Source organism: Notechis scutatus, chromosome 10 (genome assembly GCF_049901735.1).
Source record: "Notechis scutatus isolate UNSWTSFEM ecotype Mainland chromosome 10, rNotScu1.2, whole genome shotgun sequence".
NCBI lineage: Eukaryota > Metazoa > Chordata > Lepidosauria > Squamata > Elapidae > Notechis > Notechis scutatus.
In genome coordinates, this window is record NC_142018.1 from 697,501 (window position 1) to 711,075 (window position 13,575).

General features: G+C 42.9%; 1 protein-coding gene across 2 annotated transcripts in view; it reads right to left on the minus strand.

Annotated features, from left to right (window-relative positions):
• Positions 1-13,575, minus strand: part of CAPN6 (calpain 6) — an 86,172-nt gene that overhangs the window by 35,053 nt on the left and 37,544 nt on the right. For both annotated transcript variants that reach the window (XM_087971937.1, XM_087971936.1), the window contains exons 3-6: positions 11,160-11,291; positions 10,316-10,524; positions 9,630-9,822; positions 707-900 (exon numbers count right to left, since the gene is read on the minus strand). In XM_087971937.1, coding sequence (XP_087828063.1) covers positions 707-900; positions 9,630-9,822; positions 10,316-10,524; positions 11,160-11,291 — 728 coding nt within the window. The remainder of the gene's footprint in view (positions 1-706; positions 901-9,629; positions 9,823-10,315; positions 10,525-11,159; positions 11,292-13,575) is intronic.

Consider the following 13,575-nt stretch of genomic DNA (forward strand, 5'->3'; position numbering starts at 1 on the left):
ATATATATATATATATATATAAACTGACAAGTTTTTCATTTTGTTTCCACATTTAAAGATTTTCATTTATGTTGGTGAGTAACTATATCTTGTAATTTACCTTGTAATTCACTCAAAGCTAGAAACTAATAACAGAGTTGGAAGGGACCTTGGGGTTTTTAGTCCAACCCCCTTCTCAAGCAGGAAACCCTATACCATTCTGGACAAATGGCTGTCCAGTCTCTTCTTTAAAAACTCCAGTGTTGGAGCATCCACAGCTTCTGGAGGCAAGTCATTCCACTGATTAATTGTTCTAACCATCAGGAAATTTCTCCTTAGTTCTAGGTTGGTTCTTGATTAGTTTCCATCCATTACTTCTTGTCCAGTCTTCAAGTGCTTGGGAGAATAGGTTGACCCTCTCTTCTTTGTGACAGCCCCTTGGAACACTCCTATCATGTCACCTCCTAGTTCTTCTTTTCACTAGACCAGACAGTCCCAATTCCAGCAACCATTCTTTTATATGTTTTAGCCTCCAGTCCCCTAATTATCTTTGTTGGTCTTCTCTGCACTCTTTCTATAATCTCAATATATTTTTTACATCATTGCGACTAAAACTGGATGCAGTATTCCAAGTGTGGTCTTACCAAGACATTATAAAGTGGTATTAACATTTCCCATTATCTTGGTTCTAATGCTTCTTCTCATTCTTAAAGTATGGATTACTTACTCATCACTCCATGCTCCTTTCCATTCCTTGTTTCCCCAAGGATTCCTTAATCGGATCATGAAAAGTTTCTCAGACTTTCCACTGCACAGGTTCTTCTGTCCAACAGACATTTTCAGAATAGATGTCACTGAATAGGCATGACCTTTCACTAAACCCACATCCGTCTCTACTTCAAAATCACTGAGGGATGAAGGCTAGGCATAAGATGAACACAAATTAATGCAAACTTTCATTGTGGTTATTGGTTTCTCCCATCAATAGCAACCTCTTCTAAATATTGCTCCATCAGACTGTATACTATTATTTACTATCAGGCTAAATGGGATATTACTGTTCTTACCTACCTCTTAAGATATGATAAGAACCTCCAGAACTTGCTAATGACATATGTCAGTCAAACTTGAGAAGATCTGTTCAGGCATACACTCAAAATGTGTTTCAGCAGTAGAAACACAAAAGACAACTCCACTGAGTTCTTTCAAGCAAGTCTTGAACGTTGATGTGTGATTAGAATGAATGTTGATGTGTGATTAGAATGACAACTCAAAGATTGTTATTTTGGTATATGGTATCACAGTTGTCTTCTTTCTGTTATCTTAATATTTTATTTGGGGACTGTTTTTTTTAATTAAATTCTCCCTGAAGAAGTAGATGTCTCCTTCAGCTATGAAATAAACTATGCCTCGTGAATATTCTTCAGCAGAGATAATGAATAATTTCCTTACTGAAACAAGTAAGAAACACTTAATCAGATCCCCTGGTAAGTTTGTCATATGAAATAAATAGGCTAATCCACAGAATATCCTGTACCAGAAGGAGACTAGAGGAATCTTCTAGGGATATAGAAGCCTGAAGCTGACAAGATGGATTTCTTTTAGAGTAAAATGACATGTTCCACCAATAGGAAGGGTTCTTACTAGAGAGGTTTACTCAAAGTAGGATATGCCTGAAAAAAATTACCAAATTAACATTTCTTGTGGAACCCTACAAAACTGTAGAGTAAATTGCATGTCAAAAGAAACAACAGTTTTCTTATGATGAGGAAAGGGGATGGTCACATGGATAAGTGAGTGTTGTGACTGAAAGGATCGATCCTGCTGTGAGTTTTGACTCTGATGACTCTGAGGATGAAAGGCTGGAGCCTGCTGAGAATTTGGAGTCTGAATTATTAGAAGACACAGATGTGAGCCAGGGGGATGAGAGGTTATCACACAGACACTCTTCGCCTGAACCCTCGACCTCATTCATGCCAGCAATTGATCCACAAAATGAGTCAGAAGAGTCGAGCGAGGAAGCTGAAAGATCGTGGCTTGATGCCAGAACCAGAAGGAGGCTGAAACGTCAAGCTGTGAGGAGGCATCAAGCCAGACGTTGATTTAGGGAGATTGACACGCCCATCTAGGTGGTTTACGGAGGCAAACTCAGTTAGAAGGAGGAGGGCGAGTCAGTAATTAGCACGTTGCCTCAAGGAGCATAAAAGGACACAGCTGTGTGGGGGAAGATTGTCAGGAACAAAGTGTCGGATTGCGTGAAGAGGTTTTCAGCAGAGGCTCTGAGGTTCGAGAATTTGTGCCAGGACTGTTTTGCTGAACAGAGCGTGTATTATTGCTGTGGAATATAAATTATGACAGCCGTTATCTTGTAAGACTCCTTTCTGTTGGATTTAAGTTTTGGAACGGCTGCTTTTGGTTTTGTGTTGTTTGAACTCTGAAGGGGGAGCCATAACATTTTTGTTCCTGACCACAAACAAACCATCTTTGAAGCAAGATGGATTCAAATCAACTGCAGCGTTTGGTAGAGCAACAACAAGAACAAATAACTCAGCTTTTGCAAAGCAATGTGACGCTTCAGAATCAGGTAACTAACTCAATTGCTGAATTATGTTTTCAGCTTACCAAGCACTGCTGCTGCTACCCCTGCCCCTCCTGTGAGGAAAAGCCCGGTATCCATGCCAGAGAAATTTTCTGGGCAAATGGACAGGTTCCCGGCATTTATGGGTCAATGCCAATTGTTTATCTCTCTGAGGCCTGAAGACTTCCCAACCGAACGGGCTAAAGTAGGCTTTATGATCAGTTTACTAACTGGGCAGGCTGCCAATTGGGCTACTCCCTTGTTAGTTCAAGATAGCCCGTTATTGAACAATTTCCAGGGTTTCCTCCAACAAATGAGGGTGATGTTTGAGGATCCAATTAAGATACAAACTGTGGACAGACGGTTAATGGATATTAATCAGGGGAAACGTTCACTGCAGGAATACGTGGCAGAATTTCGTTTGCTGTGTATGGACTCTAACTGGAACGAACCGGCTCATATGGCTGCATTCCAGGAAGGCTTGTCTGATGCCATCAAGGATGAGCTAGTCCATGCAGAGCGGGCTTTAACTTTGGATGCATTGATAGTTCAGTGCTTACGTATTGAAGCTCGTTTACAGCAACGTGGGAGCAAACGGCCCGTTGTGGAACCACCTGTGTTTTCTCGCGCACGCATCACGCCACCGAGAGTTTTCCAACCCACGGTTCAGGCTGAGGAGCCGATGGAGATAGGCGCACTCCGCCCGCTTAACGGGCGAGAACGCTCGAGAAGGTTCCAGGAAGGCTTGTGCCTTTACTGCGGGGGTCCGGGACATTTTGCAAATTCCTGCACTCAGAGAGGGACTCGCAGACCTGTGCCCGAAACCACTCCTGGCCCGTCGGGAAACAGGGTAGGCCCGACCTCGGGGAAACCCTAGGTCGGGCACGTTCTACACCCCCACCCCAACTTGCCGAGGTAAATCCTGGCTCTCCTCGGCATTTACTTTTGGACACTCATATATTTTGCAGTCCCAGAAGGAGGGAATTCCTGTGGTTGCGCTGGTGGATTCAGGGGCTACAACCAGCTTTATGGACTGTGCTTTCGTTGAACATTTTGGAATTCCTTTGATTACTGTGGATCCACCCCTTAAGGTGGAAACTGTAGACGGGCGTGAACTCAAGTCGGGACCCATTCGCTTTGGCACTCAGCCAGTGCGTATGGTTATTGGGGATCATGAGGAGGCGATAAGTTTTTATGTCACCTCGAACCTCCATCTCCCTTTGGTGCTCGGAGTATCCTGGTTGCGTTTGCACGATCCGTTGGTGGCTTGGGCGCAGAACGCAATTTCTTTTCCAAGCCTACAATGTGTGGATCACCTGAGGCATGTCTGCGCTGGCCAAGATATCGCCGCTCCTGCTGTCTCCATACCTTCGGAGCTGTCGGATTTTTCCGATGTTTTCAGCGAACAGGAGGCAGACCGATTACCGCCACATCGTGCCTATGATTGTCCCGTGGACCTGATACCGGACGCTCCATTGCCCAAGGGGAGGTTATACTCTATAGTTGGTTGCACTCCGAGAGTTTTTAGATAAAAACTTAGCTCGGGGATTTATTCGACCCTCCTCATCCCCTCTTTCGGCGCCCATTCTTTTTGTTAAGAAGAAGTCAGGAGAACTTCGTCTCTGTTGTGATTATCGACGCCTGAACTCTATTACCGTGAGGAATAGCTATCCCTTGCCGCTCATTCCAGAATTGATGGAGCGGTTGCGGGAGGCTACTATCTTCACTAAACTAGATCTGCGTGGGGCCTACAACCTGGTTCGGATGCGCAAGGGGGACGAGTGGAAGACAGCGTTTGGCACTCGTTATGGTCATTTCGAGTACACCGTCATGCCATTTGGTCTGACCAACGCTCCTGCTGTATTCCAGCATTTGATGAATGACATTTTCCGGGACATGCTGGATAGGTTTGTCGTGGTGTATTTGGACGACATTTTAATTTACTCCCGGTCCAGAGATCACCACCTTCAGCAGGTTCGCCAAGTGCTTCAATGTCTTCAGGAGCATAAACTCTATGCGAAACTGGAGAAGTGATTCTTTTTTCAGTCGTCGATAGAGTTTTTAGGGCACATCATTTCTCCTGAGGGCATTGCTATGGACCCTAAAAAGGTTGAAGCATTATGTAGTTGGGAAGCCCCTCGTCGAGTCAAGGACGATACAACGTCTGTTGGGATTCGCCAACTACTATCGGACTTTTATCCCGGACTTTGCTAAAGTAATGGACCCCATAACTCAGCTCCTCCGTAAGAAGGTTCCGTTTGTGTGGGGGGCCCCGCAACAACAGGCTTTTGACATTTTAAAGAAAGCATTTGTAGCCGAGCCGATATTGAGGCATCCTGATCCGAATCGTCCATTTGTGGTCGAGACCGATGCCTCTAATGTTGCTATCGGAGCGGTACTGTTACAAGCTGCGAAAGATGGCGTGCCCCTTTTCCCATGCGCATACTATTCTAGGAAGCTCACAGCTTCAGAGCGCAACTACACCATCTGGGAAAAGGAGTTGTTGGCCATTAAGGCTGCTTTTGAAACTTGGAGCCATCATTTAGAGGGGGCTCGACACAAAGTAGAGGTTCGGACAGATCATCGAAACTTGGAACATTTGACCACAGCTAAGAAATTGAACCAACGCCAGATTCGGTGGTCGTTGTTTTTTGCCAGGTTCAATTTCTCCATTACTTATGTTCCAAGTGGACAGAATCGGAGAGCCGACGCGTTGTCTCGGAAGCCCGAGTATATCGGTCCTGAGGATCCTATTCCTGTACGAACTGTGTTACCAACAGAATCCTTGGCCGTACTGCAAGATCCTGTAGACTTGCGGGCTCGCATACGAGAGGCGCAACGATTAGACGCGTGGACGCAGCAGAGAAGGGGAGAAGTTGGACCTGATTCCCCATGGTCCTTTGAAGAGGGCTTGTTACGACATCGAGACTTGTTGTATGTACCCAACAAGACGCTTAGAGCCCTCATCATGACACAATGTCATGACAAACCAGCTGCTGGTCATTTTGGTTTTCACAAAACCCTGCACTTGGTCACCCGGACTTTTTGGTGGCCTCGGGTTCGACACGATGTGTCTTCTTATGTCACTTCTTGTATACAGTGTCGACAAGCGAAAGCGGCATCGGGTGCGCCTCCTGGACTTTTTCAACCACTGCCGACTCCAAGCAGACCATGGGGAGCGATCTCCATGGATTTTCTAATGCACTTACCCCTTTCGTCGGGTTGTACGACGGTGCTCGTGGTGGTTGACATGCTCACTAAGATGGCCCATTTCATCCCATGTAGAAGATTACCCTCGGCTCATGTTACTGCCCGGCTTTTCATACAACACGTATTCCGTTTACATGGCTTACTGGATAGAGTTGTTTCAGATCGCGGTGTTCAGTTCACCGCTCAATTCTGGAAAAGCCTAATGAACGCTCTACGAATACAAGTATGTTTAGCATCGGCACATCATCCGGAAACCGATGGCGGGACTGAGAAGGTAATTGGCATCCTCGCCCAATACCTCAGATGTTTTGTCAATCAACGACAAAATGACTGGGTGACCTATCTTCCATTGGCAGAATTTGCCTTTAATAATTCTTGGCACACCTCCACCCACATGACACCTTTTTATGCCAATGTGGGTTATCATCTGAGGTTTTTCCCACTATCAATCGCGGATTCTCCAGTTCCGGAGGCACGAGATTTTTTGTCGGAGTTATATGCGGTACATCAATTAATTTCTAGACAATTAGAATGAGCGAAAGCCGATTATAAGTGTTTCGCCGATCGTTCGCGTCGGGCGATGCCTCCATTGGCTGTGGGAGACAAGGTGTGGTTGTCAACGAAACATCTTCGGGTCGATCGTCCGATTAGGAAGTTGGATCATCATTTTATTGGTCCCTTCCCTATCGAGGCAGTTATTAATCCGGTAGCTTATCGACTTACTTTACCGCGCTCCATGCGCATTCACCCTGTTTTCCATCGCTCCCTGTTAATACCTGACACTCCATCGTGTAATCTTCGTTCTCCAGAAGATACCGGTTCTCCATCCAGGCTCAGCACTGAACCTATTACGGATACTACAGTGATCGGAATTTATGATTCAAGATGGTTAAAGGGAAGATTCCAGTACTTTGTGGGAAAACTGGACAATGAAACAGAGATTCGCTCTTGGCAGGATGTATCCAAGGTGCATGCCCCAGATCTTATTCGCATATATCATGCATAATTTCCTTCAAAACCACATCCTGATCGTCAGACTCGGGGGAAGGGCCCTGCGGTGAGGGATAGTGTTGTGACTGAAAGGATCGATCCTGCTGTGAGTTTTGACTCTGATGACTCTGAGGATGAAAGGCTGGAGCCTGCTGAGAATTTGGAGTCTGAATTATTAGAAGACACAGATGTGAGCCAGGGGGATGAGAGGTTATCACACAGACACTCTTCGCCTGAACCCTCGACCTCATTCATGCCAGCAATTGATCCACAAAATGAGTCAGAAGAGTCGAGCGAGGAAGCTGAAAGATCGTGGCTTGATGCCAGAACCAGAAGGAGGCTGAAACGTCAAGCTGTGAGGAGGCATCAAGCCAGACGTTGATTTAGGGAGATTGACACGCCCATCTAGGTGGTTTATGGAGGCAAACTCAGTTAGAAGGAGGAGGGCGAGTCAGTAATTAGCACGTTGCCTCAAGGAGCATAAAAGGACACAGCTGTGTGGGGGAAGATTGTCAGGAACAAAGTGTCGGATTGCGTGAAGAGGTTTTCAGCAGAGGCTCTGAGGTTCGAGAATTTGTGCCAGGACTGTTTTGCTGAACAGAGCGTGTATTATTGCTGTGGAATATAAATTATGACAGCCGTTATCTTGTAAGACTCCTTTCTGTTGGATTTAAGTTTTGGAACGGCTGCTTTTGGTTTTGTGTTGTTTGAACTCTGAAGGGGGAGCCATAACAAGTGAGTATGAACAATATTAAACTGAATAATTAAAATTAAATCAAATTTTCAGTGTTAAATTGATCTACAGTTCTACCATCCACTATGCTTGTAACCCGTGGCAGAGTTGTTCTGCCTGAGAATTAATTAGTGCAGAATAAGAACCCTACCCTTATTTCCACTGATGTGGTTAAGGAAGTCATGGAAAAATGTTGCATTCTGAAGATATGTTTAGAGCTTGTATTTTTTGTCCCACAGATAATCTTCTGAGTGAAGATCAGTGCCCAATGATTTCAGCCAGATGTCTAACTTAGGTGTAGCAATCTTAGGCATTAAACATTTGTACCTGATTTAACATTTCCTCTCAGATGCTGACTTAACATTTGCTCTCAGATGCTACATAGCATGGCTGAATTGCAGACAACAATAAATGTTACAGGACTGGGGTAAGAATTGGCTGATAGGAATTTTTGCAGAATTTGGTTGGGTGTTATAGGGTCTGATGCAACTAGAAGGCCTTTGTGCTGGTTTTTTGTTTTATTATAATATTGCTCTTCAGGATTTTACAAGATTATAATTATTTCCATCTTTATTTACCCACAACCAGTGTGGGTATATAGAAAAACGTGTGTGTGTGTGTGTGTGTGTGTGTGTGTGTGTGTGTGAAGCTGAAGCTGATTATGGGAGGTATGGAATGGATGACAAAGCATGCTTGGACATGTCTCATTTTAATTATCTCTAAAATCCGATCCAGGAATTACTCATATTTTGTCCCATTCCAAAGGGGTGGACATTTCTACAAAGGTCAACAACATTTCAGGAGACATCATGGCTATGTTGATAGTTTCCAAATTTCTTTTCACCTCAGATCCTTCCCACAAGGATTTGTCTCCAAGAAAAAAAATCTAGTATGTCTATAACACATCCCCTGCAGGAGATCTGGAAACATTCTCAACTGATCACACTATCACTCTAGCTTCCCTGTTATCCCTTCCAAGTTTATATTCCCATAAAATCTTTTGTGGAGAAGGTGGTGGAAAAGGATAGATTGGCTACATAGAATCTCTCTTGAATCCCATTTCCAGGGAATTTTGTGACACTGGAGAAGGTAATTTGGATTGAGGTGAGGTGGGGGAAATTAAATCATTTATGACTAGCAATTTTGAGTCCACACAACTTGTGCACAGACAAATTAGATAAATGATTTGTCTGAAAAAACTCCCTGGTGATTTTTCAAGGATGGCCTTCCTTTTAATTCTGACTATAACACTGTTTTGAAAAAGCTCAGTCAGAGAAGTCACCACTGGATAATGTAAAGCCCTTAGACACTTTATCCCTAAAAGGTGTAAGATCTGCGCACTCCACCCATTTTCACAGGTGTTCTCTTCTCCTTGGAGATAATTGTCCAAGCCAAAATATCTCATCCAATTGAATGACAATTGGTAATAAATGTGTCTATGGAGATTCAGTCATCCAGGTCATGGTTGTCCCAAAGGTGCTTTTTCAAGAGGCAAGTGGACTTTCTGGTTTTTCGTTGATGATGTTTTGCTTCTCATCCAAGAAGCTTCTTCAGTTTTGGCTGTATGATGGGGAATGGAAGGATTTATACCCCTTGTAGACAGCTGAACATTTGAATTCTTTTAGAGAGTCATTAAGGCCACCTCTTGAAAAAGCACTTTTGGGACAATTGGTAATAAAATGATGGAGGAGCATTTCTCTGCTTATCCCTAGAAGAAAGGGGGGGACATTTCTACTGAAGAGCAGAAATAGCAAAACCTTCACACTTCACACAGAACAAACTAGGCTATCCTCAACCATCTTGCCTCTTTTCTTGAGTTTGTGGAGAGAGTAAGGAAGATCACCATGATGGAGATATGCAGACCAAAAGGACTGAAACTTGTGTAAGTCCAGAGAAATAGATAACATTCAGAAGTGGCTCAGGTAGACACCTTCTTGGTTCACTTGAGTATAAGAAGGGGGGAGAAGATACAGCACAACTAGACTTGCAAGACTTGCAAGATTCTATATTACAGCCAATCTAAATAAAGCCTTCCTAGGGAGTTGATTGCTTAGTCTAGTCTACCTTATAGGAATGACATTTTGATAAAGAATCAAAAATAGACCAAAGGACACATCACAGCTTGTTCTGTGCACTTACCATGATGTAGCAGCTGATCAATCCTCCCCTTTTATTAACTTTCAGCAAATCTCTAAAGAGTTTCACCTGCTCGATGATACTATAGTCATAATTACCATCAATTAGGTTGATGGATTCTGCTACAGCTCCCGTGAAATCAACAATTGCCTCAGCTGTGCTGCCCCCATCCAAGGCTTCATAACAACCTGCCACCCTAGAGAAGACATAACACAGAATTTCAGACACACAAAGAATGAGATTTTGCTATTTATTTCCCCATAACTACACCTGACCTTCTTGAACTCTCCAGGGGTTCCTGCACAAGAGAAGAGACAATAGGGTAGAGCTTCAAATGAACTTTGGAAGACTTCAGGCTACCTTCTCTAACTTTGCAGAAATGTAAATCTCTAGATCTACACAGTTATGGAAAATCTTGTAATGAACTGCTATGAAAATAAAACCCAATAATAGAATAATTGTTTGCTTTGCCAACAGAATTGACCCTCTTTTAATCCAATTATCTTCTGCCACTTCTAAAACCCTATGCTATTTATACTGGATTGGATCTGAAATAGGGAAGGAGTAGTATGAACACACTTCAAGGTCTTTGTAGAGCAGAACAATGACTATGAATATCCCCATACTAAGAAATCTTATTTTTGAGTGGCTGATAAAACTGCAATTACACCTCATTAATCACCACATACTTTGCATAAGCTTTCTCCAGAAGTGCACTCCAGAATTCATTGGGCTCCTTAGAAGAGCAGTAGATCAGCTTATTGTCTATGGTTGGCAACCGATCATCTATGACCACATCAATCCATTCTCCAAAACACCAGAAATGGAAATGAAAGATTCCAGCATATTTCTCTGGTCTCTTTTGGTCCCAGTCCTGTTCCTTAATATTCGGGAACACCTACAGTATGCAAAGAAACTGAAAATATACTGCAAACATAGGATAGAAAACATTCATTGGTGAGCCAGATCAATTTGTTTAATGCTGGAATAAAATCTATACACATAAATGGAAATTGCAACTAACAGTCTCTTAATGAAAGAAGAAAAACATCATTTCAAATAAACTTACATTAAAGTTATCCATTAAAGGATAAGTAATTTCCCCCTGGAATAACAATAATAAATGATTCATGTTTTTCTGGAAAAGAAAGTCATAAAGATTTGGATTCTTCTGAACCAATTGATAAAATTTAAAGGAACAGATCTTACCTACAAACTGTTTTTAACTTACTTCACCCTTAACTTATATAATTGTGCATCCCACAGCATGCTGGCTGGGGAATTCTAGGTGTTGAAGTTCACATATCTCAAAGTCACCGAGGTTGAGATATACAACTCTAGACAAAACACAAACTTCCCTTCTCTTAAACCAACAACAACATGTATTGCTATGATGTGAGGAGGATGCACCTTGTTTTGATGTGAAGGTTCTGGGGCGTGCCTGAGGCCACCATTCCAAGGGTGATATGGCTTTGGAACACCATGTTTAAATTTTAACCAAAGAATGCAACATTTATGACTCTGGAGGACTACCTTCTGCCACAGCTTCTTCCGAAGAGCTAAGCAAGAACAAGCAGCCACAAACCAACAGTTTCCCAGGCTCCCTTGATGTAAATCGTGGGAACTAATTCCATGTACGGTCAGATGAGGATCTTCACAGAACTCCTGTGAGAATAAAGCATACAAACAAAATGGTCTGGTTGATATCTCCTAGATTAATAACTAGTAAGCTCCTTAATTTGGCTGAGAGGGAAGCTTACAAGTTGTTGACTTCTCTTTTGGTGAAGTTTTAAAAGAAAGAAATCTGGTACCCAAAGTGATTCAGAATAAATGTCAGGAAAGCAGGAGCCAGGGTGGTTCAAATGAATACAGGTTTAATGCATCCTAACACTCTCTACAACAATCTGAATTGCTAAGAGTCAAAACAAACAGATAAGAGTCAACGGAAGGTCAAGGTGTGCTTAGATCTGTTGTGGGTGCAAAGGGATTCAAGACTGATGACTTGCCTGACCCCTCCCTTGGGCTCAGCCTGATCATCTCCTACAATAACAGAATTAATGAACAGTCCATTATTTTAACCCAATAGAATAAAGCAAAAGTCCATCAAGCAAGCACTCTCAGAAGTGAGTTTGGAGTAGGGAAGTGCAACTGATTAAAGCACGACTTTCATGGATCTCACACATATAACTTCTGATTCATGTGACCAGAGGAAAGAATTGTAGTTGTAGTAAACATTCATTGAACAGTTTGCTCTTGCAAAATGAATGTGCCAACACTGTAGACATAGTAGAGACCACAAATTCAAATTCTCACTTGGACTGGAGGCATGTTCAGTGATCTGAAGATTCAATTTGTGGTTAACCAGCATGTAGCAATGGGAATCTAAATTGTGATTCCAACTCATTTTTTAAAAAAATATACATATGGTAAAGTCAAAAACGTGGATCAAAAATGAAAACTTCATGGAAACTACTGTCAGTCTGTGCTCCCTTTAAATCCCAAGAAAGAAATACTCAGACTCCATGGTGTAGAGAAAAGTTATCCTTTTACTGGAAAATAAAGTGGAAACGACAGAGCCAATTCCGAAACTGAGAAATTGGCGGGTAGAACACATATACAAAGGAATAGAATTGCTCCCACCCCTCAAAGTTCAAATGATTCTTCCAATTAAAACTTCTGAATATGATCATGTGGTCATCTCCAGGTGGTGATGAGGCTACTGCCAGTTGACCTTGACATATTTTGATAAAAGTTCGCAGTTGCGCAAAAAGGGACAGAGGCTAGCAAAGAAATGGAAAGTTAAAGAAAGGAATCCCCCCTCCCCTTGCTAACCCAGCAAAGGAATGCAAAACACCTCCTGCCTTCTTCCCCTCCACGATTCCCCCCTCCCACCATTTCATGACAGCCGAAAGAAGTAAATTGGCATAGCAGCAGAGAAGCAATAGTTAGAAGACATAATATACTTATTAGGAAGATATCTTGAGGCTGACATTCAGACCCCCTAGAAGAAGAACATTAGTCCCTGTAAGAAAAAATACCACAATCATATGTTAACATTGGCATACATCTCTATGGTTTATCAGGGTATTTGGCATAAAAATTCTTAAGCAGTTCAGGAGCCCTAATATCTTTCTCATTAACCCACTCAGCATAGGACGGAGGAAAATGTTTCCAAGCTACAAGATATTGGATACGACCCCTCCATTTCCTAGAGTCTAGAATTTCTTTAATCTCGAAATGTTGTTCACCCTCAATCAACAGTGGTACGGGGGGGATCAGACTGGGTCGGTCTCAGGGTACAGGTATGTTCGGGTTTCAACAAACTGACGTGGAAAACCGGATGAATACGATGAAGAGTCTTTGGTAAAGTCAGTTGAACAGTCACCTGATTTACAATCCTCTCAATGGGAAAAGGCCCCACATACTTAGGACCCAACTTCTTCGATTTCTGGGTAGTCTGCAAATATTTGGTCGAGAGGAATACTTTATCGCCCACCTTATACAACATCTGCGGCGCTCGCTTTCTGTCAGCAAATTTTTTATGAGACTGGTGCGCTTCGTCTAAAGCTTTACGGGCGACTGGCCAATTAAGTTGAAGTTGAGATATCCAGTCGCTCAACGATTGAACACTGGGGTTTTCGCCAGGCAGTTCAGATATGGGCACAAAATCTTGCCCCGTTGCTATTTTGAAAGGAGTAAACCCCGTACTGCTGTGAACAGAGTTATTGTATGCCACCTCCGCAAAAGTTGTCTTGCTGATAATTTATGTAACATCTGAGGTATTGCTCTAGCACCCCGTTAGTCCTCTCGCAAGCCCCATTAGTTTGAGGATGGTGGGTGGAGCTTAAACTGTGGGTGGAGCCTATTAACTTCAAAAATTCCCTCCAGAAGTTCGAGGTAAATTGGACTCCTCGGTCAGAAACTACACGCTCAGGTACACCATGCAACC